This window comes from Panicum virgatum, chromosome 1K (assembly GCF_016808335.1).
Source record: "Panicum virgatum strain AP13 chromosome 1K, P.virgatum_v5, whole genome shotgun sequence".
Taxonomy (NCBI): Eukaryota; Viridiplantae; Streptophyta; class Magnoliopsida; order Poales; family Poaceae; genus Panicum; species Panicum virgatum.
In genome coordinates, this window is record NC_053136.1 from 1,723,905 (window position 1) to 1,751,264 (window position 27,360).

The following is a 27,360-nucleotide window of genomic DNA, read 5'->3' on the forward strand; positions in this document are numbered from 1 at the left end:
ACATCCACTTTGGGCCGTCTCTTCATGGGCCGTTGTTACTAGGCCCGAATCTAGATTGCAGATGGCCCACCCTTCTCATTTCCATGCAATTCTGTCGCCGTCGCCGGTGATTCTCTGTCAAACGATATCCTACAAAAGATTACATTATTTTTTATCTATAATAATATAATAATTGGTAGGAATAAATAAATTTTGAAAAATAATTTAGAAACGAATTGAATTTGAGCTGATCAACCTCTAATGCTACTCAATTGACCACTTGTACGTAATTCTGTACAAAGAATTCGCCACGCCGTCGTCATCTCCATGTTCTTCTCATGATGAAGGTTGGCATTTCCAAAGGCATCCCTTCTAGCCTGAGAAGATGACAATTGGAATCGTAGGGAGCTCTCTGTCTTGCCACATATCATGTATGAACGTAGCTTGCTAGACTATAAATATATTATATGTAGAGGAGTATATATATATATCGAAAGAAACTAAATAAAGGCGCGTTACGGCATTGCCACACCTTTAGCATCCCGTGATTCCATTGAATTTAACAGCTATATGCAAGTTATTCTTGTGCTGGGGATATGATATGAACATGAAAAAGAAATATGGAGATATGGGCTGCGGAAAAATCCAACTCGTCCATGAGTGAGAGAGGAATCGACGACACCAACTGCCAGTTGCAATGATGCTCTGGAATGCCACGAGCCTAGAAGTCCAAGTTGTGCACAAATTCCTTGGCGTTTTAAGCTAGGGCCCATACATTTTTCGTGACGATAAAGACTGAAGAGAAGGAGGGAAACAAAGTTGATGTCGACGAAGGGAGGATTTGCAATGTGATCGTCGCTCAACATACGAAATGTAACGCGTAACATTACTTGCAGATAGGGGCGGATTTAGTGGTTGGGTGCCCCCCCCCCCCCCCCCCCCCCCGTGTTTGTAGGCAACGGAGCCTCTCTTGCCCCCACCACCATTTATTTTTTTTAACATGGAGTATTTTTTAAAGCTGAAATAATTATTTTAGCAACAAAAAATATTTTATCTTACATGATAATTTAACTGCTAATCATGTGTGACTTTTACTATTTTCACGGAACGGGAGGCCATACGAAGGATTCCAAGCTCGTGTGAGTAGGGGGCGGATGATGAATGGATGCTTGGGCCGTGGGCCGCCGCGGCGCCAGTAACCAGCTGGGTCTGGGTGGTGATTCCAAGTCGCGTGGATTCCAAGCGGAGCGCCACATGCCGGCCGCGTGCGTGCGCGCCCCGCCCCGCCGGGAATATCCCGCCCTCTCTCTCTCTCTCGAGCATGCAGCCACGACCCCGTCCATGCACCGCTTACCCGGGCGGCACGGCACCGCGCCGGGGTTCCCCTGGACCACGTCCACCGACCAACCCCAGGCAAATATCCGTTACGTTGCCCAACCGAACCAACCAGCCTTTGGTCAAGGTCCTTAACCCGACCCGAGTTACCGAACCCACCACAGTTACCGCCCCAGGGAACAAGAATCCAAAGGGAGCCCCCTCTCCTCTCGCACGCAGCGCGCTGCTACCGCACCCGGCTGACAAGCCTGACCCACGGGAACCGGGCCCACGCTCGCGTCTCCCGCCTCGCCTCCGGCCGCGACCGCCCGAAACCGGCCCGGCCCATCAGCGGCGCGTCACGTGCTCCTTCCTCCTCGCGGTAACCAGAGGGCCTAACCCCGGTTCGCCTTACCACCCGGGGTCCCCGTCGGATCGCGCCGCGCGTCCGCATCCGACGGCCGGGCCGCCCCCCGCCATGGATTTCCGACCTCGGAGCTCGGCTATTTAACCGCACCGGGTCTCCACTCCCCAGATCACGCAGCCATCGGATTTCTTTCTTCTTCCCCACCCAAACAAACCCTCGCTCGATCGCAGCCATGGCCAACCCGCGCGTGTTCTTCGACATGACCATCGGCGGCGCCCCCGCGGGGCGCATCGTGATGGAGCTGTACGCGAACGAGGTGCCCCGCACGGCGGAGAACTTTCGCGCGCTGTGCACGGGCGAGAAGGGCGTGGGCAAGAAGGGGAAGCCGCTCCACTACAAGGGCTCCGTCTTCCACCGCGTCATCCCCGACTTCATGTGCCAGGGCGGCGACTTCACCGACGGCAACGGCACCGGCGGCGAGTCCATCTACGGCGCCAAGTTCGCCGACGAGAAGTTCGTGCGCAAGCACACGGGCCCCGGGGTGCTCTCCATGGCCAACGCCGGGCCCAACACCAACGGCTCCCAGTTCTTCGTCTGCACCGTGCCCTGCCCCTGGCTCGACGGCAAGCACGTCGTCTTCGGCCAGGTCGTCGAGGGGCTCGACGTCGTCAAGGCCATCGAGAAGGTCGGCTCCCGCAGCGGCTCCACCGCCAAGGTGGTCAAGATCGCCGACTGCGGCCAGATCCCCTAGATGGATCTGCTCCCTCCCTCCATCCGCCGCCGTCCGTCGTCCCCTTCCGTTCTCCGCTTCCCGCCCCCCCCCCCCCCCCCCCCCCCCCCTCCGCGCTGAATAAGATGACGGTGATCTGAGAGGTGCTTCTTCTTCTGAATTGAGTCGTGTCGTGTCGTCCTTTGTCGTGTGCTGTGCTGGTGGTGTTCTAGGGTTTTAGGCGGTGGATCTGCGAATCCGATGGGTGATTGATGGATGGTGTCTCTGCTTGTTGTGGTATGGTGAATTGATGATGATGATGCTATGATGGGAACTCAAACCTGGCTCTGGTAGTGTCCATTAATTGCTATGGAATTTCTGCTTCTGCCATGCGTAATCACGGTGTTCGGCTGGAGGCCGGTGTCTCCAGCACTACAGTGAATCCCTCTCTTATTCCTTCAGCCACCAGTCAGGTAACAGTGTTTTTCTCTCACACCATTCCAGCTCCAGCCTGCCGAACACGGTTGTCTGCTCCGAGCTGCAATTGTGGAGCACTGTTTGGCTGGGGAATAAACAAAGAACTAACTCTGTTCATAATTAGTAACTGATAGTACCCCTGAATGCGTGATTTAACGATCAAGCCTGCAGGTAATCTTGTGATTGGTTTCAGAGGACAGGTTGGATTAGTGCTGATCTTGTGAATGCAGCCTTATCTGTCTCAAGAAACTGTAAATCGTACCCGAAGAAAGTGATTGACCCGCAGTACCAATGCAGACTCACCGTTAAGTCTCAAAAACTCCATCACAAAAAATTATACTTTTCAATATAAAATATATAAAAATAGTTTATATATATAATTATTTATTATTTTTCTTCTATCACAAAATTCATAGACTTCACGCCTCCTCTTGTTGATTTCTTGGGCATCGAAGGGCGCGTAGACTCTAGATCTTATCTAAAAATCAAATCTTATTTTTTTCCTTCTCTTTTCAATAATTAGGATGCTAAAAAATTATAAATATATTAAGACTACATAGCGGAGACTGCCCTTATCTGTTATCTGTTGTTCCTTCTGCTGAAAGTACGTGCCGCGCCTGTCGTTTCTCTCAGAGTTAGTACAATCAACCGTAATTCTTTTTCAGGCTGTGTTTTCACCTTGGGTTTATCAGGTTTCCAACGCGCTCCCAAGATTAGTCCTAGATTCTAGACGGTCAGACGCAACATCGGGGGAGGTTATTGTTTATTAGATGGATTGACGAGGTCTTTACTTTAGATTAAAGTAAATCTCCTTTTTATGTGAGGTAAATCTCCTTCTCACTTGTTATCGAACCAGAGCTATGCACAAGTACTATCGAGTCCATCGTTCCCCATCTCATCAGATTCAGATAGTTTCTTTTTTTTTTTTTTTGAATCGACCCAGATCGTTTCTTTCATGGTAAAACGCAGTTCATCGCAGCATTAGCGGGTTAAGTTTTTTTTGGTCTCATGAAGCTAGCTGACTCTGCTTCCATCGTTGGTAATGGAGTAGAGTAGTTTGTTACAGTTTGGATGGCATGACAAACAGTTTGGTCTCAATTTACTCGGTCTGTTGGAGTGAAGACTCATATTTGAGTGAGTAAAATTTAGAAATGAACTTTTAAATTGATATTTGCTGACTCATATTTAGAACCTCTGCGTGAAGACCGTAGCAGGCGGATTCGATCCCAGCTAGAGCTAAGCACGAAGCTTCCTCACCTAGACGCAACGGAAGGGGTGGGCATGTATTGCTCGATCGCATCCACTGCTTTACAGGATTAAATAAAAGTGTTACAAAAATGACTTGCTATTTGGATGCGATGCGATCGCTCGCCTGCTCTCGACTGTCAAGAACCAAAGCTTGGTGTCACGATGTGCGGATTACGAGTCCTGGTCTGGGCCCACCGGACGGCGTCCTGTCGCGCGGTGGCGGAGGGAAAGGAAGGGCGGGCCGGCGGCGAGGTGGGGTGGGGGGCCACTAGCACACCCCTCACTCTGGCTGCCGGCAGGGTCGCGTTGGTGCTACGCAGCTTTGACTGGGCCCCTGCACGGTCGCCTTGGGCTCCGCTCCGCACCACCACAAAGAGATGCCGCCGACGCGCCGTGCCCGTGCCGGACGGACAAAATGATTGGCCGCCTCGGCGCCCTGCTCCCAAATTGTTCACAAATCAGCAAGGGGGAAATCCTTTTTTTTTCATAACAAAAGTATGCTGGGCTGTTGGCCACGTGTCGTGTCGTGTCTCCGGCGGTGTATGCTCCAGTACCCTGCCGCGCCCTTGGGTTGTGTTTAGATCGCAAAAAATTCGCGAAAAAGTTGTTGTAGCACGTTTCGGTTTTATTTGGCAAATATTATCTAACCATGGAGTAATTAGTCTCAAAAAAATCGTCTCGTCATTTACAACCAAACTGTACAATTAGTTATATTTTTTAACTACATTTAATACTCTATACATGTATCGTAAAATTTGATGTGATGTGCGTCAGTGAAAAATTTTAGAAACTTTTCGCGTAACTAAACACAGCCTTGTTTTCCCGGCTGCAAGGAAAAGTAGAGTAAGATGGTGTCCAGCCCCGCTGCTGTCTTGTACAAGTACGGAGTAGTAGTTGAGTAAGATGGCCGGAGGCGGTCGTTTTACTGATGCCCCTGTTGTCATGGGCGACGACGACCTAGGCGGCGAGTCTACATGGCAGCGACGCACAGACAGAACCATGCATGCGTCGGGCCGTTGTGACTTTGACTCGGCCATCGCCCATCGGCGTGTCACGGATGCGATGGCCTCTGCCAGTGCCAGCCAGACTGCCGCAGCCCGGAGTGGCCTCCAACTCCAACCAACCGAAACAGCAAGAGCCGTGGGAGAAACAGTCGGTAAGAAAGAAAAAAAAAGGAGCTTGGGCCAGTTTTTCCATCGCATGGGCCGTCAGCCCATCTCTCACTGGTCGGAGGAGGCGGTTTTTTCTTTTTTATATTTAAAAAAAATAAAATTTCAAAAATATATGTCCGTTTTGAAATATTTCAAAAATATACCCCGGTCGCCCTCCCATAGGACGACAGGCCCAATGTGTAATTTTTTTTTTCAAATTTGCAACGAAGTCCTTGGAGAAAAAAAAACAAGCCCTGTCGCCCGTTGGGGGGGGGGCGACAGGGGCCTGTCGCCCGACCCACGGGCGACCGCCGCTGGGCCCGGCCCACAGTCGCGGCAGGGGCCCTGTCGCCCCCCCCCCCCCCCGCGGGCGACAGGGGGGGCCTGTCGCCCCCCACGGGCGACCGGGGTCTCCCCCTTATAAAAGCCCCAGCCCTCCCCTTCTCTCCTCATTTGAGCCCGAAAATTCCACCAAAAATCCAGAAAAAAAAGAGAGGAGTGAGGAGAAGGAAAGCGGCGAAGCCCTGCCGGATTCAGCACTTGTGATCTGCAGGTTAGTATATTTAGTTTAAATATTGTTATATTTAAGTACTACGTATTTAAATATGAGTAATTTAATTTAATTAGTGCTATAGTAGATCCATTTAATTAGGAGTTCAATGATACTTTAGTTTGTAGTTACGTAGTAGTAAATTAGTTTAGAAAATTAGTTCTACGCATTTATTATTACAATTGCAGTGCTATTAGAGACATGTTTATAAATTAATTATGATTTAGAATAGAATTTGGCATATGCAGTATAGAATTCGAGAGTCATCACGTAGTTATGAATACTTATACGTTGTAGTTGAATTCCATACTTAGTTTTTACGGATTATTGAATAAGGTAGTGAAGTAAAGAGTATAACTCGATAAGTATTATGTGATATACAGATATGTCGAGCAAAATGCAGTTTCAAGTATTTTATGGTGAATACAATGTTATGTATGGGCCAAATGGAGTAGATTTTTCTGCCTTTAAGCGCACATCTAGCGGCATAGACAAACCTCTGGAAAGGAGTTTTGGTTCCATATGTAAGTGGCTGCAACGTGGGTTCCATGTTGATCCGTTGACACATGTGATCACTGTCCAGTCTCTTGTTAATTGGGAGGTAGAAAGTGAATTATGGGAATTAATGATGATACACAGCACTGATGACTGACAGAAGTACATGCAAGCAGCTCTAGAGCGTGGGTGGCCTCTGGCCATTCTTGTTCAAATCCGGGAGAAGACACAAAATGAAATCCAACATTGTGCAGATCAAGGAACTCTGAGTATTCGAAGAGAGACCAATTATGTTGAGGAAGATGAGTCAGAAGAGACAGAGAACCAAAACATGGGACCACAGGGCCTTGCTGATGAGGGAGAGAGGATACATAGCATTGTGGACGAGATGGAGGCAGAAGACCAAACCGCAATAGAGATGGAAGAATATGAGGACTCATCTGATGACGAGCAGTACTCATTGCCAAAAGAGTGGAAAGAGCATGGTTTTGGCAGTCATATCGCAGAAGATGTACGAAATCAGGAGTGGGAGTACTGAGGGAATGAGGTAGTGCAAGGTGCAACATATCCAAACATTGAAGCCGTAAAAGATGCTGTGAGACTATGGGCAATCTCATTGAAACGAGAATTCAGAGTCGTGAAGTCTGGCAGTAAAGAATATGAGGTGAAGTGTGTGAATGCTGGATGTCCATGACGAGTACATGCATTCAAGGGAAAATGGAAGTCAAACTGGAAATGTTCCATTGTCACAGAGCACACTTGTTTGCTGTCAGAAGTTATTCCCTCGCATCGCAATATATTATGCGACTTTGTTGCAAAGCAAATGTATGGGTTTATTATGGACAACCTAAATTATGAGCCAAAAATGATTATTCGACACATTGAGCAGACTTACCAGTACACCATCAGTTATTTGAAGGCATGGCGGGCTAAACAAAGGGTGTTCGAGATGCGGTTCGGCACATACGAGGCATCATATGATAACCTACCTCGTATGTTATCCCAGGTTGCTGCTAGAAATCCTGGAAGCTTTTATGACACATACCTTTTACCAGCCGTGACTAGGGGACAAAGAATTATGCAACGAGCCTTCTTTTGCATAGGTGCTTCTGTTAGAGCATTTCAGTTTTGTCTTCCGGTGATCTGCATTGATGGCACATTTTTGACTGGAAGGTATAAATGTTAGATACTCACCGCAATCGGTGTAGATTGCAACAACCAAATTGTTCCGCTCGCATTTGCATTTGTTGAGAATGAGAACATAGACAGTTGGTATTGGTTCCTTGAACGAGTGAAGAATCATGTTGTTGCTGCACGTCCAGATGTGTGCCTTATTAGTGATAGGCATGCAGGTATCCTGCAATCAATACTGAAATTGCAACGTGGAACTGCGACAACGCCTCCATTATGGCCTGATGTCCAAAACAGGTGGTGCATTAGGCATATGGGTGCAAACTTCTATGAACACTAAAAGAACAAGGATCTTAAGAACCTATTTAAGAGGTTGTGCACCCAAAATCAACAGAGAAAATTCAATGCATTATGGCAGATGCTTGATCAGTTGACTGCAGAGCTACTGAAGGTAAGGGCATCAGGAGCAGGCACGAGTCAGGCTGCAGAGGCTAGGGATTCAATTGAGAAGCCATTTTCACACTGGATTCGAGGTGCACCTAAGGAGAAATGGTCATTCCTTTATGATACCAACGGAATACGGTATGGTATTCAGACAACAAACCATGCAGACTGTTTCAATATGGTTATGCGTTCTTATCGTGCCTTTCCACTTGTGGGAATTGTTGAGTTCATCATGTATGGGTGCATGAAGTATTTCAGAGAGCGTTACACGGCTGCAAGCATAAACATCAGCAACCCCCAAATTCAGTTTTGCAAAAGAGTGACACAATATATGCAAGAGAAGATTGAAAAGGCAAAACTGCACCGCGTCATATCCACAGGTACAATGGAGCATAGATTTGAGGTTCTATGTAAGGATAGAAGTGGTCGTGGTATCCGTAGAGATAGAGTGGTACATGAGAGTTTGATTACAGTTGATGGCAAAGCATTCTGCTCCTGCATGAAGCCTAAGTTATTGCATATGCCATGCTCCCATCTCATTGCGGCATGTGCAGAGTCTGCGTTACAGCCAGGACTATTTGTTTCACCGTACTTCAGCAAGGAAGCAGCTGTATCCACATGGGGACATGAGGTATACGGGATTGGAATTGTGGGTCCTTTCACTCAGGATAATGAGAATAAGATGTTTATTCCTGATCCAGCCACTAAGAAAGGCAAAGGCCGCCGTCAGACACGTCGTATTCGGAATGGTATGGACGAGTCGGAAGCAAGCAAGGCACAAAAGCGTTGCAGCCAATGTGGATCATAGAGTCACAACTACAAGAAGTGTCCTCAGAATGCACTTCACGATGCTGCTGACGTCGGTCCTTCCGGAAATCCCAGAGATGGAGCACCTCCTACGTTCAGACGAGCATCGGCGAGAATTGCTCGTGGAAGGCATTCGGTGTCATGATCCACAATTGTATTTCATTATTTGTAATATGTAATAATGAAATATGGCAGGTATGTAATGAAGTATTATTGTATTTATGTGTCCAGTTTGTATGAAATATATATTTACCTATGTGTTCTCATATATTTTTGAATGCATGTATGGAGATGGACTCCTTGCTAGACCCAGTGATCGACTCGAGCCACAGGTCTTACTTTGCAGCTGTTGAGCACCGAGCCCTAGAGGTGCTACGTCCTCGTCCACCCGGCGAGGCGATCTCTATACACCACGATTGGTGTGACCGGTATGTAATGAAATATTATTGTTTATCACTTTTGTATTCGCCGGTATTCCTTTGTTTCGACATTTTTTGTTTTTTTCAGGTTACGTGAGGCCGGCCTACTGACTCTGAGCCGTCTTGTCGAGGTTGGGCCTATTCAGCTCGACCGATCCCTCCTGACGGCGCTCGTTGATAGATGGAGGCCGGAGACACACACGTTCCACCTCCCGTGTGGGGAGATGACTCCTACGCTGCAGGACGTGGCCTACCTCCTCGGCCTCCCTATCGTCGGGGAGGCTGTAGGTCCGCGTGTGGTGGCGGCCTCGTGGAAGGATGAGCTGGAGGCCCGTTTTGCCCTGGTTGACCGCGTGGACGAAGCAGGTCCTATCAACCCGCACCCGCGAGCAGCAGGTCCTTCGAAGACCTGGTTCCTACACTTTACAGTACGTATTCATTGCATATATAAATTTAATTGTTACAATTCACATGTTCCATTGCCAGTTGAAACCATTAATCTTAATTGTTTATGCAGCCTGCCTTGTTGGCTGCGGATGCCGACGAGTACAGTGTGACCAGATCGCTGGAGGCGTACCTACTTTGGTTGTTTGGTTACATCATGTTCAACTACACTCATGGCAACTCGGTCGATAGGATTCTCCTTTCGTATGCACGGGAGATTGCGGATGGGGACGAGGACGTACCGCCCTACAGCTGGGGTGAGGCGGTACTTGCAGCCACTTACCGTGGACTTTGCGATGGGTGCATGAAGACACATGGGAACACTATCCTGTCAGGGTGGCCACTACTGCTACAGCTTTGGTCGTACGAGAGGCTAGCCGTTGGTCGCCCCTTGGTCAGCCACGAGCCTTACCACGGGGGCATGTACGGCGACGAGGAGGACGAGAGGCCCACTATGGGAACTATCTGGATCTGGCGTCAGGTATGTTAGCAACAAACCTAATTTTGTTATTCATTGTTACATGATGTATTAGCGCAATTTTAATTTTACTTATTCGGAATGCAGAGGTCCTGGGCACATGCGCGGGTTAAACGCGCATATCCTGAGTTTGTTTCGGAGCTCGACATGCTGACGCCCGAGGACGTTGTCTGGGAGCCTTACAGCCCAGAGGCTGTGGCTACCCGTGCACCAGCAGGCCTGTCTTCGCACTGCTCCGCGAATGCGAGCCTGTGGCTTACTTCCGCCGTCCTGGTTTATGACATCGCGGTTGAGGCATATTGCCCCTGGAGAGTCAGAAGACAGTTTGGCAGCGCCAGGAGTTTCCGGTGCCCACCGCGTTGGAGCGTGTCAGTCGCCAGGACCACAGGTAATTATGAATGAACTTGGCTCATACATTCGTGTCGAATCTAACGATTCTTCGTGGTCCACTTTGTAGGTTGTCAAGGAGTGGCTTGCCGTGCTCTGATGATTGGCTCACCAAGATCCAGCCGTGGGTGGACCAATGGGAACAGGCAGACGAGCACTTGGTCCATCCAACAGGACCACACACAGATAGCTCCTTTAGGGCTTACCTCACCTGGTACTTACCCCGGACTCGGGCTCGTCTGGTTTTTGTTGACACTCACCCGCAGCCACACCAGGCGAGGCCTCAGGATGGCTATGCCCGGCACCACGTGGAGGCACTAGCTGGCGCGGTGAGTCTCTTGATCATATTTGCATATATATATAATCATATTCATAAGATAATTCATGTGTTTGTAACTTTACTGAATTGATGCAGCTTCGCCTTTGCAACATGATGGAGACGGACTGCTCGACTTACCTGACGAGGGTACGTGCCGGATCCCCAATGACCCAGTTTGAGCAGACAGAGGCATGGTCGAGGCAGCGTGATCAGTTGCGTCAGGTAGCGCACAACTTCGGAAGCCGTGTGCAGTACGAAGACAGTCACAGGTCGTCTCAGGCCTCGTCGTCGTTCCCGTGTCCGTCGACCATGCACGGGCCGACGTCGCAGTTCTTCCCAAGTGCAGGTAACGTACATATCTCTTTAAAATTACATCAAGTGTTCCTACATATTTACTAATATCACATACAGGATACGATCCAGCTACTGCGTTTGGCCATACTGGAATGTTTAGAGGGACAGCACCAGTTGGCGGACCGTATCCAGGGATGGTACCGGGGCCACAGATACCGGCCTACAGGTTAATTTATGTTTCGTATTTCGGTTTCTACATGTCATTACGAAATATACGAGCGTACGCTAACATCCACATTTTTTGCGTAGGATTCTACCCCGATGCGGGCGCCGGACCTTCTTCTTCCTCCTTTCGACCAGATAACGAGACATTCACCTTAGACGACTTCGACAGCTTGAGTCCAGAAGAGCCTGCCGCGCAAGGTGACCCCGATGTCTTGGGGTATTCACAGCTAGGAGGAGCACCACTTGGGATCTCTCAGCAGCAGACACCGCAGCCCCTTGCACGTCCTGAGCGACAGGTGAGGTCTCCGGATGTTCTCACCTACTCCGAGGGACATGTCCGTGCCCAGCAGAGGGCTAAGAGGGTCCGACGCCCTAGGGGTGGTTAGATGTATATGATGTTTATTTGTAATGAGATAGCTGTGGACCGCTTATTTGTATCCGATGTTTATGATTGTGGTAGGTTACTTGTCATTTGTTTTTATAGATATTATTTATGTGAACTTATTATGTTTGTGGGTTCCATAATGCTCGTGAAATAAGGGAAGTTCTTGCGATTTTTTTCTGTGATTTAATGAAGGACAAGTTACGTGCGGTAGGAGTTAGCGGCCGAGATCTTGCCGACGATGATGACGAATACACGCTCGAATAGCTCAAAATAGGTTCCTGCAAAAATAAAAGTCCGAGAAAAAAAAAGGGTGGCCTGTCGCCCCCCCCCCCACGGGCGACAGGGCCCTGTCGCCCGAGGGGTGGGCGACAGGCCCTGTCGCCCGTTGGGGGGGCGACAGGTCCCCCCTTTTTTTCTCCAGGGACTTCGTTGCAAATTTGAAAAAAAAAATTACACATTGGGCCTGTCGCCCTATGGGAGGGCGACCGGGGTATATTTTTGAAATATTTGAAAACGGACATATATTTTTGAAATTTTAATTTTTAAAAAATATAAAAATGAAAAAAGTTCTCGGAGGAGAAGTTGTGGTTTAGAACACCTTCCTTCTTCCTTCTAGGCTGGTTTCTCGCTCCGCGGGGGATGTCTAGTAGGCCCGACCTTGTTGGGCTTCTAGCACTCACGGCGCGCACTGCTTCCCTTGGTTCCTGAGGCCTAAATACTTGGCGGCCCATACAAGGCCTCCCATTCGTGATAGGCTGATAGAGTATACTCCAGCAAATGACTAAATGAGCTAACTGTTACTCCTACCAGCTGATGAAAAAGAAAAAACAGAACCATTACTGCTACTGCTCTATTGAAAATGCTGCATTGCCAATCCTCTTACATACAGTTAATCAATAATATAATCAATACTGTTTGCTAGTAATACCGATAAAAAATCTCACAATGTTCCAGGACGACCCAGACGGCAGCTACCTCTCGCTGCCTTACTCCAAATCGACCCAGCCATGAATACGAATGGGGGAGCTCCGATTCCTTCCTCCTACACTCTCTTCTTCGCCAGAACAGTTTGATTGCGCTGCTATACCACTACTACTATAACAAGTACTACGACTGCTACAAGCTCGTGCTGGTCCAATTAGACCAGCCTGCCACGCTCAAAACTTGCACGCGCGCCGGCGTCAATGGCGCCGCCGCCGTCCCCCAGTTCCAACCTCACCCCGCGCGCCGCGGCCGGCTCGACACCAGCGGGCAGGCCACCTTGGCCCGCAGGATCTCCAGCCGCCGCCGCCGCGCCCCCGCCGACACCGCCGCCTTCTCCATCGCCGCCCGCCGCTGCACGAACCGGTAGTACTCAAAGGCCGCCGCCGCCGCGGCCTGGGCCTGGGCCTGCGCCCTCGCCTGCTCGTCCTCCTCCGCCGCCCGCGCCGGCTCGTTCAGGTCCAGCCCCAGCGCCGCCGCAGCCCGGGGATCCGCTGCGCCCGGCGCCTGCGCCGCCACCCGCGGCCGTTTCCGCGCCTGCTCCTGCTCCTCCTCCTCCCGCTTCACCTGCAAGAGCGACACGTAGCATCCCCGCGTCAGTCTTTTCCCTTTTTCCACCTCGCTCACGCACGCGTCGTCGTCCATGACGACATGGCGTCGGGCCTAAATCGGGAAACCCATCGCCCAAAAGGGGAAAGGCGAATCGCCACAAGGGAAAGGGGGATTTTTTACTACTCGTGCAATCTATGGTCGACGGCGATGGGGGAAATTTCCTCTCTGATTTCTCTCTGACACTCTGTAGCAACGGGGATCGGAAAGGTTGCCGTCTTTCTCGGGGGAGCAGAGTTGGAGTGGTTGCCGTCCGGCCAACACGCAAGCGCCCAAGGATTGAGCAGCAAGAAACCACCGTGGCGGCGTGGCAATCACTATTTCCACTAGTGCTGGATGTGGATGGAAAGAACAGAGAGAGATAGAGAACACCGCACCTTGTGCAGCTGCTTCAAGCTCTCGTTCGTGCTCCTCGAGCTCTGCAGCCGCGCTCTGTACTCCTCGATCTGCTGTTTTTTTTTGGTTGGGAGGAGGGGAACAGAATTAGCAGCCGGGGATAAGTGTTTGCAGTTGAAACAGACCGTCAGGAATCCTAATCGCTCCAGCTCACTAATCGCGCGGCTAATTACGCGGGCTATCGAAATCTGATCTCGCGAGGAGGAAGAGGATGAGGGGGTGCTGACCGTGAGGAGATGCGCGTTCTCCTGGGACAAGCTCGCGACCACGCCGTGCTGCTCCTGCACCCACTGCGGACGGACGGGGACAGATGGATTAGAGCACGGGCTTTTGTTTTTTCAAAAAAAGGAATCGGAAAGCGAAGCGACGACGAAGACTAGCAGCAGCGGCAGAAGCCGTGGCGGCGGCGGCGGCGGCGCGCGCGCAGATCTCGCGGCCGGCTCACCTGGTCGTGCGAGGTGGGCTTCTTGGCGTCCTCCTCCTCCTCCATCGGCGCGTCGTCCCCGCCGCTCTCCGGGTAGGCGAGCGGCGTGTCCGGGCTGGCGGCGCCGTCCCGCTCCGCGACCCCGGAAGCGGGGAGGAGGACGGGAGCAGGGGCGGCGGGCTTCTCCTCCGGCATCGACCGCGGCCGGCGGCGCCCCCACGAGGGGAGCTCCGGGGCCGCCAAGAGGCGCTGCGCCCGCCGCCGGTCCCGCGCGCGCAGGGTCTTCTTCAGGCCGCACAGAATGGTGGCCACTTCCAGCTCCGCGTCCGTGAACTCCTCTTCCGTCGCCGCCGCCATGGGGATTGGGGATCTTTCTCCGCCCGGAGGCGAATCGGGGAAGGCGAGGCGGCGGCAGCAGCTGCAGCGCGATGGGAGCGGAAGGAGATTGCTTGCTCGGGCTCAGGCCGTGTGGTTTAATAGGTGCGGGCGCGCGGGGTGGCGCCACGTGGCAGGGGCGTCGCGGGGATTGGGTGACCGCCGGGGCCGCGCGCGGAGGATGACGTGTGGGGCCCGGAGGTCGGGGGCACGGGAGTGGCGTGGTGGGCCCGCCCGGGTCCGCTGCCTCTCGGTTTCCTTGGCTCTCCCGGTCTCCGCTGGATTTCCGGCTCCGTATTCCGGTAGTGGCAGTAGTGTACAGCCCCCGTTTTTTTTTTTTTTGGTTTCATTTACGTGTTCTGTTGGCTTTTCATTTCCTCACTCACTGATAAATGGATTCATCCGGCTGCAAAGCTGCTTTTCCACTAGGCACATAGTACTCGTGAATCTTGTTTCTTCGTTAGGGGATCTATATAACTAGTAGAATGACACATCATCCATAAAAGATGATTCATACTAACATAGCATTCTTAGAATAACACACGACAAATGACATGTATCTATAATTCGATATATAGCGCGAGAATTTAGATGGAGGTAACGTAAGAACATAGTTAGCAGCATTTAATGTGTACTAAGAAACAATCTATTGTAAAGCGCAGCATTAGAATTCTACGATAAAAAGATAGAATCAAACAAGGTACGACATTGCAATTTAGAAGCGTTTCCGGTTCAAATTGACTCTAACCGGTACAAGTAGGGCTGGAAAAATAGCTTGAGGCTCGCGAGCCAGCTCAAGCTCGCTTCGGCTCGGAGCGGCTCGCGAGCTTCCAACGAGCCGAGCCGAGCCGAGCCGAGCCTATTTCTCAGGCTCGCGAAAATGACGAGTCGAACCGAGCCGGCTCGCGAGCTCAGTCCATTGAGGCTCATAATGGCCCATAAGCTATTTTGAAATACTCTAATACTAACTTGTGGTGTGACAATATCAATATTAATCTATATCTATGCTTAACATGATTATTGTTTATTGATTACTTTCAATATATGTATACGCTTTATATATATATACACTAGTCATATACTAACTGTATAATATATATTTTGTGCCAGGCTCGCGAGCCGGCTTCGAGCCGAGCCGAGCCTCCTCGGCAAGCTCGCCAAACTGCGGAGCCGAGCTAGGCTCGACTCGCTCATGCACCGAGCCTAGCCGAGCCGGCTCGGCTCGTTTCCAGCCCTAGGTACAAGAACGGATTGAAAGTAACGCGTTCACTCTTTGATGGAGGTAGGGACCTGGGGTCCCCCAACCAAGCCACTCCATCCCTTCCCCAAAGTCAGACATCCGGCCCAAGAAAGGCCCATACGAACTGTAGCATCCGCACCGCCGCACAGGACGACCGGCGCCTGACCGATCGAACTGGAGGGCGGACACGGTGCAGCCTACCGACCACGGAGCAAACAGCGGCAATCCGTTCTTGCTCACCAAGGAGACGACCTGAGGCGAGGGTGTGGTGACCACGCCTACTCTCCATGTCGCCGTACGCGCCGCCCACTCCTGCGGGCGTGTGATCGTGCACCGGAACAACGGGAGAGAGGGCGTCAACTCTTCCGTCCCGCACGCCGTCATCATGACCCCCTGGCGCCACTCCGGCAGGGCTAGGTGACTGCGGCCGGGCAAGGCCACCTGACAAGTAGAACCCGTCAGCGAGCCTGCCACTCCCCGATCAGAGCCCACTCAGGGGAGGACGCATGGAATACATACGGACGGATAAGCGACCGGACGACTGCCGAACCCCGACCGAAGCGCAAAGACCTTCCCGACCGACTAAGGACAGGACGGGAGGACGAAGATCCTTTGCACAAGAAAAACCGCCCAGGACAACTGCCGCCACTCCCGACCGCGGAGCGGGGCCCCCCGACTGGCAAGGGCAAGGAGTCAACCACGACAAACAAGCAACGCACGCTAGCGATAGAACTATATAAATAGGGGCCCCACCTTGAAGTATAAAAGGAGATACAGCACACGTAGAAAAAGAAAAAAAATCATTCCTTCACTACTCGAAGCTTGTAAAGCTCCCCGGCAACTTTGAGCAATTCGAGCAACAGAGAGAGAACCACCCCTCATACTGGACGTAGGGCAATTTCGGCCCGAACCAGTCTAAATCCCTCAAGTCATTGTGTGCTAGACCATTCTGATTCAATGCGCGAGACACGAGCAATCAAGTAGTTTGGTAGTCGTCCAATTCCGGCTGCCACACTCTTCGTGCATATTTTAAAGGAATGTTCAGATTTTAGAGGACCAGAGTTTTTATGTTCAAGAAGAAACCCGCTGCATGCTTTTTGAAGCTTCGATTGTCGGTTTCGATATTATATATAATATCAGTGGCATATGGCTTCATCCAGTATATATGGCACGATGTTTCAGTGGCACGCAACATGAGAACGTAGTTAGCAGTGTTCAATGTATACTAGAAATCTATCTATTATAAAGCACGGTTAGAACTTTACGATAATTATGGCATTGCAAATTAGAATCGTTCTGGTTTGAAATAATGATATGAAAACAACATGTTCACTCTTCGTACAAAGGAAAGTTGAACTTTAGAGGATTGTAGTTTTTATGTCCGAGAAACTCGCCACGTATTTTTAAAGCTTGGGTGTCCAGTTTTGACATTTTTTATAAACATGTATTTTGTTTCGTGGCAATCTAACGTTTCATGATCTAATAATAGATGCAAATTTTTTTTTGCGTGAGCCGGCCATGGATATGTTGCTGAACCGTACGGTATTCCTCACACAACATTACGGATGAAACGCATGCCGACACTGGCGGAGCTTAGTGGAGTCTAAGGGTGGCCATGGCTCCTCCTGGCCAATGAAAATTACCACTAAATGAACAATAAGGCGGGCACTATTTATTGATTTTCAGAGAAGATTATCATAGCTGGTCCCCTCATTAGCTACTCAAGCTCCGCAACTGCACGCCGATGTGTCATCCACCGCGCTTGGTAACACCAACCATATGGATCATCCCGATCTTGATCACTGGGGCGGTGGCGTCCCAATTGCAATGTCGTCCTAGCTTTAGCTTGTGCACACGGATGATCTGGGAATCGCACGGCCGGCCGGTACACTGCACACGCGCTCCTGCCCCGGGCCACATGTCAGGCCGGTCCAGCCCCTGCACCTTGCGCGTGCGTGTCACGTGACCCCGGTCGCGGCAGCCACCTCGGCCAAGATATCTCCGACCGCCGCGGCGTGTACGTGCAAACAATGCTCGCGGATACCCAAGCACGCCGCCGGCAACCGCTCCTGGCGACAAGTGCCCCTGCTCCTCCTCCACCGCCGGCGACAGTCAGGTACTGGATCCCTTCAGAGCCCTAAGTTAATTTGCGCAGTCGAGGAGTCCACCCTTTTTCGAAAGATCCAGAACCTTGCGGGCCCGAAAACTGCACAACAGAAACTACAAAACCTACCACTATAACACCTACAATTTGCAACACCGGCCGGTTGGATTGGGACATCAACCGGGACTCACTCGACTTTGGCTGGTCGGATTGAGACACCGACAAAGCCACAACAACTTACACTCCGCTCGGTCGGATTGGGACATCGACACGAGCCACCACAACTCTCCGCACGGTCGGATTGGGACATCGACTCGAGCCACCACAACCTACACTTAGCCCGGTCGGATTGGGACCTCGACCTGAGCCGCCGCGAACTCGGCCCGGTCGGATTGGGACATCGACACAAGCCACCACAACCCACAACACAATCTTTTTTTTTGAGAAAGACCCACAACACAATCCAAAACAAGAGAGAAAAGGAAGAAAAAAGAGAAGAAAGCCCTTTCGGAAGCCGCCAACGCCGAATGATGCCTCCAACTCAGAAAAGCTTGACATCGCCTCTAGGACGCCGAAGACGTCGATGCCAGCCCAAGAGAGGTTGGGCTTTCACCTGCCACATCCGACATGGGAAACCGACGCCCAAGACACCGTCCACAGATAGGAGCAAGGTCCGACCAAAGATGCTCGACATCGCCTTCAGGAAGGAAATGACGCCAATGACGCCAACGACGCCGTCCCAAGGAGGGATGTGTTTTCACCCGCATTATCACCGCGATGAAAAGATGGCCGACGTCACCAGACCACCACCATGGTGTTGCTGGCGAGCCTCCGCACAGCCGCAGCCAACGACGCCACCACGGCGACACTAGCGCACGCCCGAGCAAAACCGACGTCGGCACACGCCACCATGGCGCCGCCGACACACCGCGGCACATGTTGACCAGACGCAGTCAAGAGCGCAGACCCGAGCGGGGCACCGAGTAGCGCCGAAGCTGTAGCCACCAAGCCGCGTATCCCTCGGATGCCGACATCCACGCCCCAGCGACACGCCAACACAGGGGGCGCTGCCGCCGCCGCACCCCGCCACGCACCTGCAGCAAATGGCGCCGCCGCACCCGCACCTTGCCGCGCCAGGCCGCGAGTGCCGCCGCCGCCGCCGCACCGTGCCCGGCCGCGAGCGCCGCCGCCGCAGCCCCGCAACATGCCCGCCGCGCAATGGCCGCGGGCGCCGCCGCAGCACCAGCAGCACGCCCCGCCGCGCACCGGCCACGAGCGCCGCCGCCGCCACACCGTGGCGCGTCCCACCACACCGAGGACCAAGACGAGCAGATCCGGTGACCGAGGGCGTGGATTTGGCCGTTCCGGAGACGGATCCGACCGGGGGAAGCTGGGAATGGCCGCCGGCGCCACCATAGACGGAGCAGCCACCATGAAAGGGCGAGAGAGAGAAAGAGAGAGAGGCGAGTTGGAGCCCCGCCGCCGCCTTCCTTGTAGCCGCACGAACTTCCAGCGGCCTTCCTTGTAGCCGCACGAACTTCCGGCGGCTGCTCGGGCGGCGGCGAGACAGGGGGCGCGGCTGGAGGGCGGCGGCGCTTTGGGAGGCGGTTCCGCCCGAGCCGCTCCGGAGGAGCGACGCGGGGGACGAGACTTATGAGTAAACAAGGATCGGTCATCAGAACGAAAAAAAGAAAAGCTTAAACTGACAGGGAGCCTTGTCTCGTATTTATGCAGCTGCAGCTGGAGCTGGGCATGGTAAATTTTGTTAATTACAGTTCAGCCCCAGGTTCAGCTCTTGCACAACCCTTCTTCAAGACTTCAACACCAGCAAGTTATTAACACACAGTAGCATGGATTCCTTTTCTGTAAGTTTAACCTCAGCACCATCCTGGTTATCTATCTATATAAAGGGAAATTAGTAGTGGTATATCTAGCACTAGAAGGCTACATCAACCTGAGCTGCTGTGGCTGCCGGCCGCCGCCCTGGTACGGCGCGTAGAAGAGCTCCATCTGCGGCGGCATCGACGGGGGAGGGATCATGGCCATCGTCGGGCGCAGAGAGGACATGCTGTGCCACGCTGCCGGCGGCGGTGCGCCGTCCGGCCTCGGCTGGTACTGAGAAACATGGTACTGCCCCATCTGCTGCTGCTGCTGCTGCTGCTGCTGCTGCTGCTGCTGATGGAGCGTCTTCATCATGGCCGACGAGCTCGCCGCCGGGAGGCCGGGCCTCGGAGCGTAGCCCATGTTGCTCATGTACTGCTGCGGCATCTGCCAGTTCATCCACAAGACGCGACACCATCAGACCCCCCATCTTGAAGCTTGTAATAACAGACTGGTGAGTGACATGTTCAGAATCGATGTGCAGAGGAAGAAGAACCTACCTGCTGTTGGAGTGCTGCAGCAGGTGCCAAGTTCCCTCCGCTGTAGGGAAGATGAGGAAACTGGTACGGCATCGCTCCCCGTGGCGCCATCTGGGGGTGCAGATACTGAAGATGCTGCTGCGTGCCCGGCGGTAACGCCGTCGAATTGGGCAGGTTCAGGAAATTACCACCACTGACCTGTAAGATGCAGCATTGACAGCTTCAGTTCAAGAGTTCAGAGGGATTCAGACAGCGTTTTGGGTAGCAGCGCCACCGCGAAAACTAGCTTGCCACGCTCACAATCTTCTGCCGACCAGCACCCGCGTCGCCCATGCCAGCAGCAGATGGCTGAGCCGGGACCTGCAGGTCGAAGTGCACGGTGCAAAACTTCTCATCCCGTGGGTTCTTCTTGGGTCTCGCGGAGCCGGTTCGAGACCTTGAGGACCGGCCGAGTGGGGCTTCCTCCGGTTTCACTTGGTTCTGGGATGCCTTCTCTTTGTTCATATGCCTCTGGATCACATGGCTAACGTAGACATGGATCATACTCCTCTTCCATGCCTTTGTTGAGCCGAAATTTTTAACCAGCGAAGGCTGCAGATAAGACTGTTTACATCTGTCAGCTAATTATTCAGAGCCAAATCGTAGAATTTCTTTTTCAGAGCTTCGGGTAGCTAGATTGTAGCTCGACAAAAACAATTGTACAATAGGAAATTATGAAAGCGTCGACAAGCCAATCCTTGACGATGAATTTTGGGCAGGAATCAACCAAGGTAATTCCTATCAAATTTGTTGAATAAGAAAATGAAAGCGCGTAAGCCTAATAACGGAGATGACATGTACCTTGTCCTGATTTACAGGTGCTGTAAATTTGGAGGCTTCAGAAGTAGTAGTATTTTTATGAGCTGTCAGCAGTTTGCTTGACGAAGAGGGCCTGAAAACAGACATACATTTACCATCTTCTTAGCAACCCAACTAAAATCTCTACGGGAAAAGATGTTATTGGCTTAAACAGAAAATTACTTTATGAAGTACCCGTCTGGGGAATGAGGCAGGGAAGTCCGGACCACTGGCACAATTTCTGATATAATAGCAACAAAGTAGCAGATAAGTATTAACAATAATAACCAATATTTAGTAAAATCCTAGAATTGTAGGAGTACCTTGTGCCCTGCTATTATTGGCCTTTTCTCTCTCATGTGGCGAGATATCAGATTTATTAGAATTTATCTGTATAAAAACCATATTTGAGGAGACCATGAAGCATTAGGACCAAATGAAAAGTACACCATTACTTTCAGACAGATAACAGTGCAGTACCAGCCAAAGAGGGGCCTCTGGTTTCTGTGCTGCATAACTTTGGCTATCATCAAACCGCACTTTCTGGAGCTTTGGTGTGCTACAAACAGAAAAAAACATGAGAATGCAGCTTACATAAGGACAAGATAAGGGACCAGAGGGCATCCATGAGCAGTTATCTACCTGTTATTGGAGGAGTCTTTAGACGGGCTTGGTAAATTCACAACAGTTCCCAAAGAAAGATCCTGCATCTGCTCATTTTCTGATGAAGGTGGGTTTATGTTGCTGGATTGATCTGTAGCACCAGACACTGGATTTGCATGTGGAACACTGTTGGTTCGTCCTACTACTTTATCTATGCAGGTAGCTTGGCTAGCCAAATTATTAGCAGCACTTGGCGGTATGACAATTTCGTCACCCCCCTTAGTAGCTCCTGCAGGGACGATCACGCAAAAATTATGAACAATTTCTAAAATTGTGTCTGAATAAGAAGTTGTGTCTGTAACTGCTTTCCTCTTAATGAAAAACGTACTCAGGCACGGTCGCGAAAAAAAAACATTTTCTAAAATTGTATTATTTAGCATGATACTAAGGGAAGAGTGCAGACAAACCTTCTGAACAAGAAGTTGAAGCAACATTTAGATTTGAGCTATCTGCTGTAGTCTTGTCAACCGTGAGGTCACTAGGAGATGATATTTGAGATAGGGACAGCAAAACATCAGCGACTACTTCCTCCTCTTCTGTAAATAACTGCGAGACAAGAATGTGCATCTCTCACTTTCAGTTTTTCAGTCTTGCTTCATTAAAAACGATGAAATCATTGTAGCAGGAATTTTTTTTATTACCGAGCTTCCATTGAATCTTGTTTTCTGGTCCACAAACGAAATTTGAGCACTGATAGCCGAAAGATTACGTCTCTTTTTGACATGCCGAGATGATGCAGAAACAAATTGACCGACTCGCTTCTTTGTGGCTGAATTAAGAGGGTAAGAGTTGAAATGTTATCTTAGAGCTTAAAAGGTCACAACTTAAATTACCCATGGCATTGTCACAATTTCACAACCAATTGCACCATAGCACTTGTAAAGAAACATCAGTCGAATATTTAAGTACCCACAAACACATAACCAGCTAGATTAGGTTTTAGGTAATCACTAGCAATCGTTCCCAGACTGACAAAATATTAACATATTAACAACTACGTTGTTTGTTCACTTAAACTTAAAATATCGTCCAATCAAAAGTAACAATCATTCTTTGTCGACCATACTGTAAATAAAAAAATTGACACATGAGGCAGCCAAAAATCCATTTTCTCTGGTCTTGTAAAAGAAGAAGTACAGTTGTTTTCTCTAAAAAGAAGTACAGTTGTTAATTGGTACCTGATCTTAACTTTCTTGGAACTGGAGGATCGACAGCATCACACTGCGCAGCCACCTTTGAAACAGCAAAACGAACACAAAAATTAATCATAAAGAACAGAAAGCAAATGGCTGAATGGACAAGGTACAAGGCCAACTGGCCAAATAACAAAAATACCTTTCCAAGGATCCTCAGTCTTTTCTGACTAACCAAGCTGCTGAAGCTTGCTGTAGACAGAGAGCAGAGGACTGTATCATCGTATACTTCATCAGACTCCCCTGCCTCTACCTTGTTCATGTCGCTATTGCTTGATCTCCACTTGAACGACTTTGCCTTCAATTTCTTCTGCCTCAATGCCACCTTGTGATCTCCGTCTTCACTCTCCTTTCCGTTACAACCTAAGACAATATGAAATGGCAATTGACGTTAGGAATCACACAGTGATTTAGCAGTTAAAACAGCTAAGCACAGTTTTCAAAGAGATTTCGTAGCTATTATTGAAACAGAAAGGGACACTTGATGCCTTTTGGAAATAATCTAGGACTATAAAACTTCTATACTAAAAACCAAGACAGCAATACAGTGGATCATACAAATTTTATTAAAAAAAACTACATGATTGCAATACAAAGATCTGAAAAGCTGGAGATGAAAACTCTGAAAGTTGCATGTGTTTACGTTTCATCAAGCTGTGTGGATCCATATATATTCCACAAGGAGCATCTGTGAAAAGGACAGGAAGCTGAAGCTAAAGGCTTGAAGGCTTGCGAGCATATGTACACCTAGGCAGTAGGTGCCAAGCGTTACGACCCAGGCCAACATTACCATATCTCGGAAATTTCTTCACGAAAACTTCACCCAACTGAGCCATCCGAAACCAGAAAAATCTGGAACAGCTCCACAGGAAAGAATGGTTTCTTGTGGCCAGGGATCACTAGGAACACAACTAACCACGTCAGAGCAAAAGCGAGCCAAGATGGCAAAATTCACCGTATGGCTTACAGCTACTGTCGGAGATTCTTTTTGGAGCGACGAAATTTGAGCGCTGTAATGATCATCTAATACTACCAGTAGACAATTTCTGTGGTGGTTTCCACCCAATACTAGGTACTACATGATAGTACTTGCTCTAGGCTCTAGCCAATGCTCTTGAGTCATATCGTACTAGAATAACCCTAGATAGATTAGCTTACTCCTGTAGTCCTGTCCAAACTCCAAACTAATAATAAAATGGGCCAAATTTTGCTTTTCAAAAAAATAGGGGCCAATTTGTTTTTTCGACGAACATGGGGGGTGCCAATTTTCCAAGAGAGAGAGAGAGAGGAAGCCTTGAAACCAATTACAAAGCACACAAATACTATATCAAGGTGAGCAGTGGGGCCCAGCGCCCCCACCAGGTGAAGAAAAAGACCAAAAAAAGTTTTGATCTTTCGAGGGCGCATTAGGAAAAGATGAGGCATTTTGGGGACGACAGAGATAGAAAGCCCCGGAGTTAGCTCACTGTGTGTGACCATCTGTTCTGGACATCGGAGAGAAGCACCAATGGAACAGCACGCACATACCACCAGCAGCAGTTGGAGGAAACCAAGAGGAGCAGCCACTCCTTATCGTGTGTCTCCTTGCGAGCTGCCCAACCACCAGCTTCTCCCTCGTCTCCATATCATGGTTTTAAATCGCCGGCTAAGACATTTAGCGGCAAGGTCGCCGTTACGGCGTTTAGCGAGCTATATCCGGCATTTAGCCGGCTATAACCGGCTTTAGCGGTCAAATACCATAGTGGTTGTCTTTCCTAGAGTCTATAGCTGTTTTTAGCGGAAGCTATAACCGGCTATTTAGAACTCTGCTCCATATCCGCCATCCAATCCAAAATGGGTTCACTACTAGCTCCAAAAAGATCTCACAGCTCTCTATCTCTCTCTAGCCTCTTCTATCTTCCTTCTCTCCCTACACAGTACACACAAGAAATGCTGGGAGAGAGGAGGAGATGAGGCATGGATGGATATACATGGTTAGGGCAAAGCGAGCAGCTGGGGCTGCTGTGAGCCTGTGACTGGGACAAGGACACAGCATCCATAGGCCAGCAGTATAATGGAAGCAAAGGCGGCAGCAGGAAAAGATAGGATAATAAAGAAAAGAAAAACAGCTGCTGTTCGGTCCTATGAATGCAGAGGAATCAGATGCCGGGAGAGGCTGATGAGGGGGATGATGGAAAAGGCGTGAGATTAAAAAAAGAGTGGGAATTCCTTTTTCTGGTGCTCTTTTGTCGCCTGAAAATGATTCAGGAATCTTTGGACGACCCCCACCCCCACCCCTCCCAAGAATCTAAAAAGGAAATGCATTTCCAAATCTTTATCCAGATCCAACATAAAAAATCTTTTCTGAACCACTTGAGAGGAAAAAAAAAGGAGTAATAAAGAAAAAAAAGAAATCAGATTTTGTTCCTGAGAAAGCAGATGATGATAACTTTGGCTGACACGCATGCTCATGTCTTACCCAAACAGAAGAAAGGAGATAGATGATGGTAACTTTACTCATTGGGAGCAAGTCCATATCATCATAGGGATCGAATTAAGCCCCTTTGTCCATCATTACATTTGACCCCAAATGCTATGTTTTTTTTCAAGCGGTAGATTTCATAGTAACTGCCGAATTAATCCCGACAAGATAGATACCTGAGGCCCCCATCGCTCACGATGGGCAGGCATGCAAAGTTCATCGAGCAAAAAGGGCAGGAACAGAAGAGAAAAATTGAAGAAGTAGTAGTAGGTGCGAGAATTAAGAGGAGAAGCTGCAACCGTCGCCCGAAATCCGCGCACGATTCCTTCCAGCCAGGAAATCGCAAGAACGGTGCACACGAAGAGTAAAAGAAGAATCGAAGCTTTCTCCCCCAATCCGAAACTGAAAACGCCCCAAGCGTGCGAGCACACGAAGAGCACTGACCTGCTCCTATCCGCATCATCTCCTCGAGTCGTCCTCGCAGCGGCAGCAACAGGGGTCGGCGACGGCGAGGAAGACGCCGGGCGGGGCTGGAAGGACGCGGCCGGCTGCAGGGGAAAGGGAAAGCGGGAGCGGCATGCGGGGTGCCTCTGCTGCTGCGCGGGCGGTTGCTTGCTTGTGCTCTTCTTCTCCCTCACCTCTGCTCACCCCCGGTGTTGATGAGCAGCAGCAGGGAGGAGGAGGAATTGAGGGAGGAAGAGGGTGAGTGGTAAATGCTTGGCAAGGACGGCGGGCAGCAGCAGCAGGCGCCGCGGTGCGGGGACGTGGCCCTTTTTGTTGGCCGCTTTGCGATGGCGTGGGCTCAAATGGAAAGCTGCAAGCCCTTGCACTTGCCTACTTGCCTTGTCCTGGAGCAGGCCTCTCTCTCTCTCTCTAACTTGAGAGAGAGAGAGAGATGCACTCACTGTCTGGACATGGTGTCGGAGTGGCATGCGGGATGGTGATTGGTGCGTGGTGGTCTGCTGATGCTGGCGCTTTTCTCGCTCATCCCACTTGTTATCCCTTTCTTTCTTGTCTACCTCTGATTAATATCTGCTGCAATCAAGAGAGGCAGGCAGGCTACGAACATGAATTCCATGCATCTACATCCCATCTGCAAAATCTCCCCCCTTTTTTTTTCTTCTCTAGAGATGCATCCGAAAGCTCTTGATCGGCCTGCCTGAGCCTGACATAGAAACAAGCAGCAGCAGCATCAGGCCGAGTGATTTTCCTCCCGTCTCACCTCATCGCTGTACTGTACCGCGATCTTGCCATTGAAGGCGAACATGCGGTGCCGGGGTTGGGTTCCTCCTTCAGTTTCTCCTCGTGAGCGTTAACGCCTCTTCAGCTTCACCACTTCACGCGTCGTTTCCGGTTGGTGGCTCCTGTTGCTCCTACAGTCCTGCACACGCGCCATGCTGCTTGCTGCTTGCTGTCTGTCTGGAACAAGAAGAGCTCATCAGAGCTCCTCCAGATTCAGGGCGGAAATGCAGACGCTTGACTTCTTTGATGGGGTTAACCTAAGCTAAGCTACCAGTATTTGCTTTTGCTCCAACACAAACAGGCTCCTGACGTTTTATCTGCTGACTGCTGAGCAAATCAAATCTCGTAGGTAGTGTTCAGTCATCAGTAAAGAGAAAAGTGTGATGTGCTATGCATGCAGCATGCTCCAGCAGTGGAGTACGTAATAGCACTAGCACTCTGGTCAAACAGGAAAAAGAGTTTGCTGATGCACAAGCACAATCAGGCAGGGCCAGACACCGAGCAGCAGTACAGTGACAGACCCTTTCTGCTGCGCTGCGCTGCTCCTCTCCTTCCACGACGCATTTTTCTGTTGGTGTCAATCGACTGTTTCCACAATGCATTGGGCGTCAATTTTTTAAAAGAAAATAAAGAAAAAAGGATTTCTCCAGCCAATGCATAAAGCATACGCTACTACTATGTGGATGGGTATCAAGTTATTAACATATTTAATTAAATTCCTTAACGAATTCGTAATCGTGTAAATCGAAATCGAATTCTCAGCATTTCATCATCGTTCCTTGGACATCTGGGCCCATTTTCGTGGGCCCCGGCCAGCCAGACCAAGCAAGCGCGGCGGGCCTGACATCGTTT

The 27,360-nt window shown here is 50.3% G+C and overlaps 3 protein-coding genes across 9 annotated transcripts; 1 reads left to right on the forward strand and 2 right to left on the reverse strand.

Annotated features, from left to right (window-relative positions):
- The first annotated feature begins 1,676 nt into the window (after positions 1–1,676).
- On the forward strand, positions 1,677–2,759 carry LOC120702937 (peptidyl-prolyl cis-trans isomerase-like). The gene is made up of 2 exons (XM_039986956.1): positions 1,677–2,456; positions 2,501–2,759. Exon 1 carries the CDS (start codon positions 1,893–1,895, stop codon positions 2,409–2,411), a length of 519 nt encoding a protein of 172 aa, XP_039842890.1. The 5' UTR covers positions 1,677–1,892; the 3' UTR covers positions 2,412–2,456; positions 2,501–2,759.
- A 9,689-nt stretch (positions 2,760–12,448) lies between these two features.
- On the reverse strand, positions 12,449–14,535 carry LOC120702998 (plectin-like). 3 transcript variants are annotated; one of them, XM_039987093.1, is made up of 4 exons: positions 14,055–14,535; positions 13,837–13,899; positions 13,591–13,659; positions 12,449–13,171 (listed from the first exon to the last, which is right to left on the reverse strand). In XM_039987093.1, the coding sequence occupies exons 1-4, from the start codon at positions 14,388–14,390 to the stop codon at positions 12,839–12,841; spliced, it is 801 nt and encodes a 266-aa protein (XP_039843027.1). In that variant the 5' UTR covers positions 14,391–14,535; the 3' UTR covers positions 12,449–12,838. The 3 variants fall into 3 exon arrangements, with proteins under 3 accessions (XP_039843027.1, XP_039842966.1, XP_039843080.1); XM_039987032.1 differs by having other exon boundaries at positions 13,591–13,662; positions 14,055–14,532; XM_039987146.1 differs by lacking the exon at positions 13,591–13,659 and having other exon boundaries at positions 14,055–14,534.
- Positions 14,536–19,446: 4,911 nt separating this feature from the next.
- Positions 19,447–26,111, reverse strand: LOC120703201 (vacuolar protein sorting-associated protein 27-like). Of its 5 annotated transcripts, none has more exons than XM_039987435.1 (14): positions 25,875–26,060; positions 25,711–25,842; positions 22,948–23,168; positions 22,791–22,845; positions 22,254–22,381; positions 22,020–22,158; positions 21,592–21,841; positions 21,430–21,508; positions 21,273–21,339; positions 21,133–21,190; positions 20,953–21,043; positions 20,413–20,715; positions 20,134–20,310; positions 19,447–20,020 (listed from the first exon to the last, which is right to left on the reverse strand). In XM_039987435.1, exons 2-14 carry the CDS (start codon positions 25,727–25,729, stop codon positions 19,697–19,699), a joined length of 1,911 nt encoding a protein of 636 aa, XP_039843369.1. In that variant the 5' UTR covers positions 25,730–25,842; positions 25,875–26,060; the 3' UTR covers positions 19,447–19,696. The 5 variants fall into 5 exon arrangements, with proteins under 5 accessions (XP_039843369.1, XP_039843180.1, XP_039843245.1 ...); XM_039987246.1 differs by lacking the exons at positions 25,711–25,842; positions 25,875–26,060 and adding exons at positions 24,333–24,432; positions 24,623–24,797; XM_039987311.1 differs by lacking the exons at positions 25,711–25,842; positions 25,875–26,060 and adding exons at positions 23,449–23,493; positions 23,596–24,095.
- Positions 26,112–27,360: the final 1,249 nt, after the last annotated feature.

What these genes read in the sequence shown, in the direction of transcription:
- LOC120702937 (XM_039986956.1), top strand. Translation starts at nt 1,893, where the DNA reads ATGGCCAACCCGCGCGTGTTCTTCGACATGACCATCGGCGGCGCCCCC.
- LOC120702998 (XM_039987032.1), bottom strand. Translation starts at nt 14,390, where the DNA reads ATGGCGGCGGCGACGGAAGAGGAGTTCACGGACGCGGAGCTGGAAGTG. An exon ending in AGCCCACCTCGCACGACCAG is followed by an intron (nt 13,900 to 14,054) that starts GTGAGCCGGCCG and finishes GTCCGTCCGCAG; the next exon opens with TGGGTGCAGGAGCAGCACGG. An exon ending in AGAACGCGCATCTCCTCACG is followed by an intron (nt 13,663 to 13,836) that starts GTCAGCACCCCC and finishes AAAAAAAAACAG; the next exon opens with CAGATCGAGGAGTACAGAGC.
- LOC120703201 (XM_039987246.1), bottom strand. An exon ending in TTCAACTTCTTGTTCAGAAG is followed by an intron (nt 21,842 to 22,019) that starts GTTTGTCTGCAC and finishes TCGTCCCTGCAG; the next exon opens with GAGCTACTAAGGGGGGTGAC. An exon ending in CACCTGTAAATCAGGACAAG is followed by an intron (nt 20,716 to 20,952) that starts GTACATGTCATC and finishes AGATGTAAACAG; the next exon opens with TCTTATCTGCAGCCTTCGCT.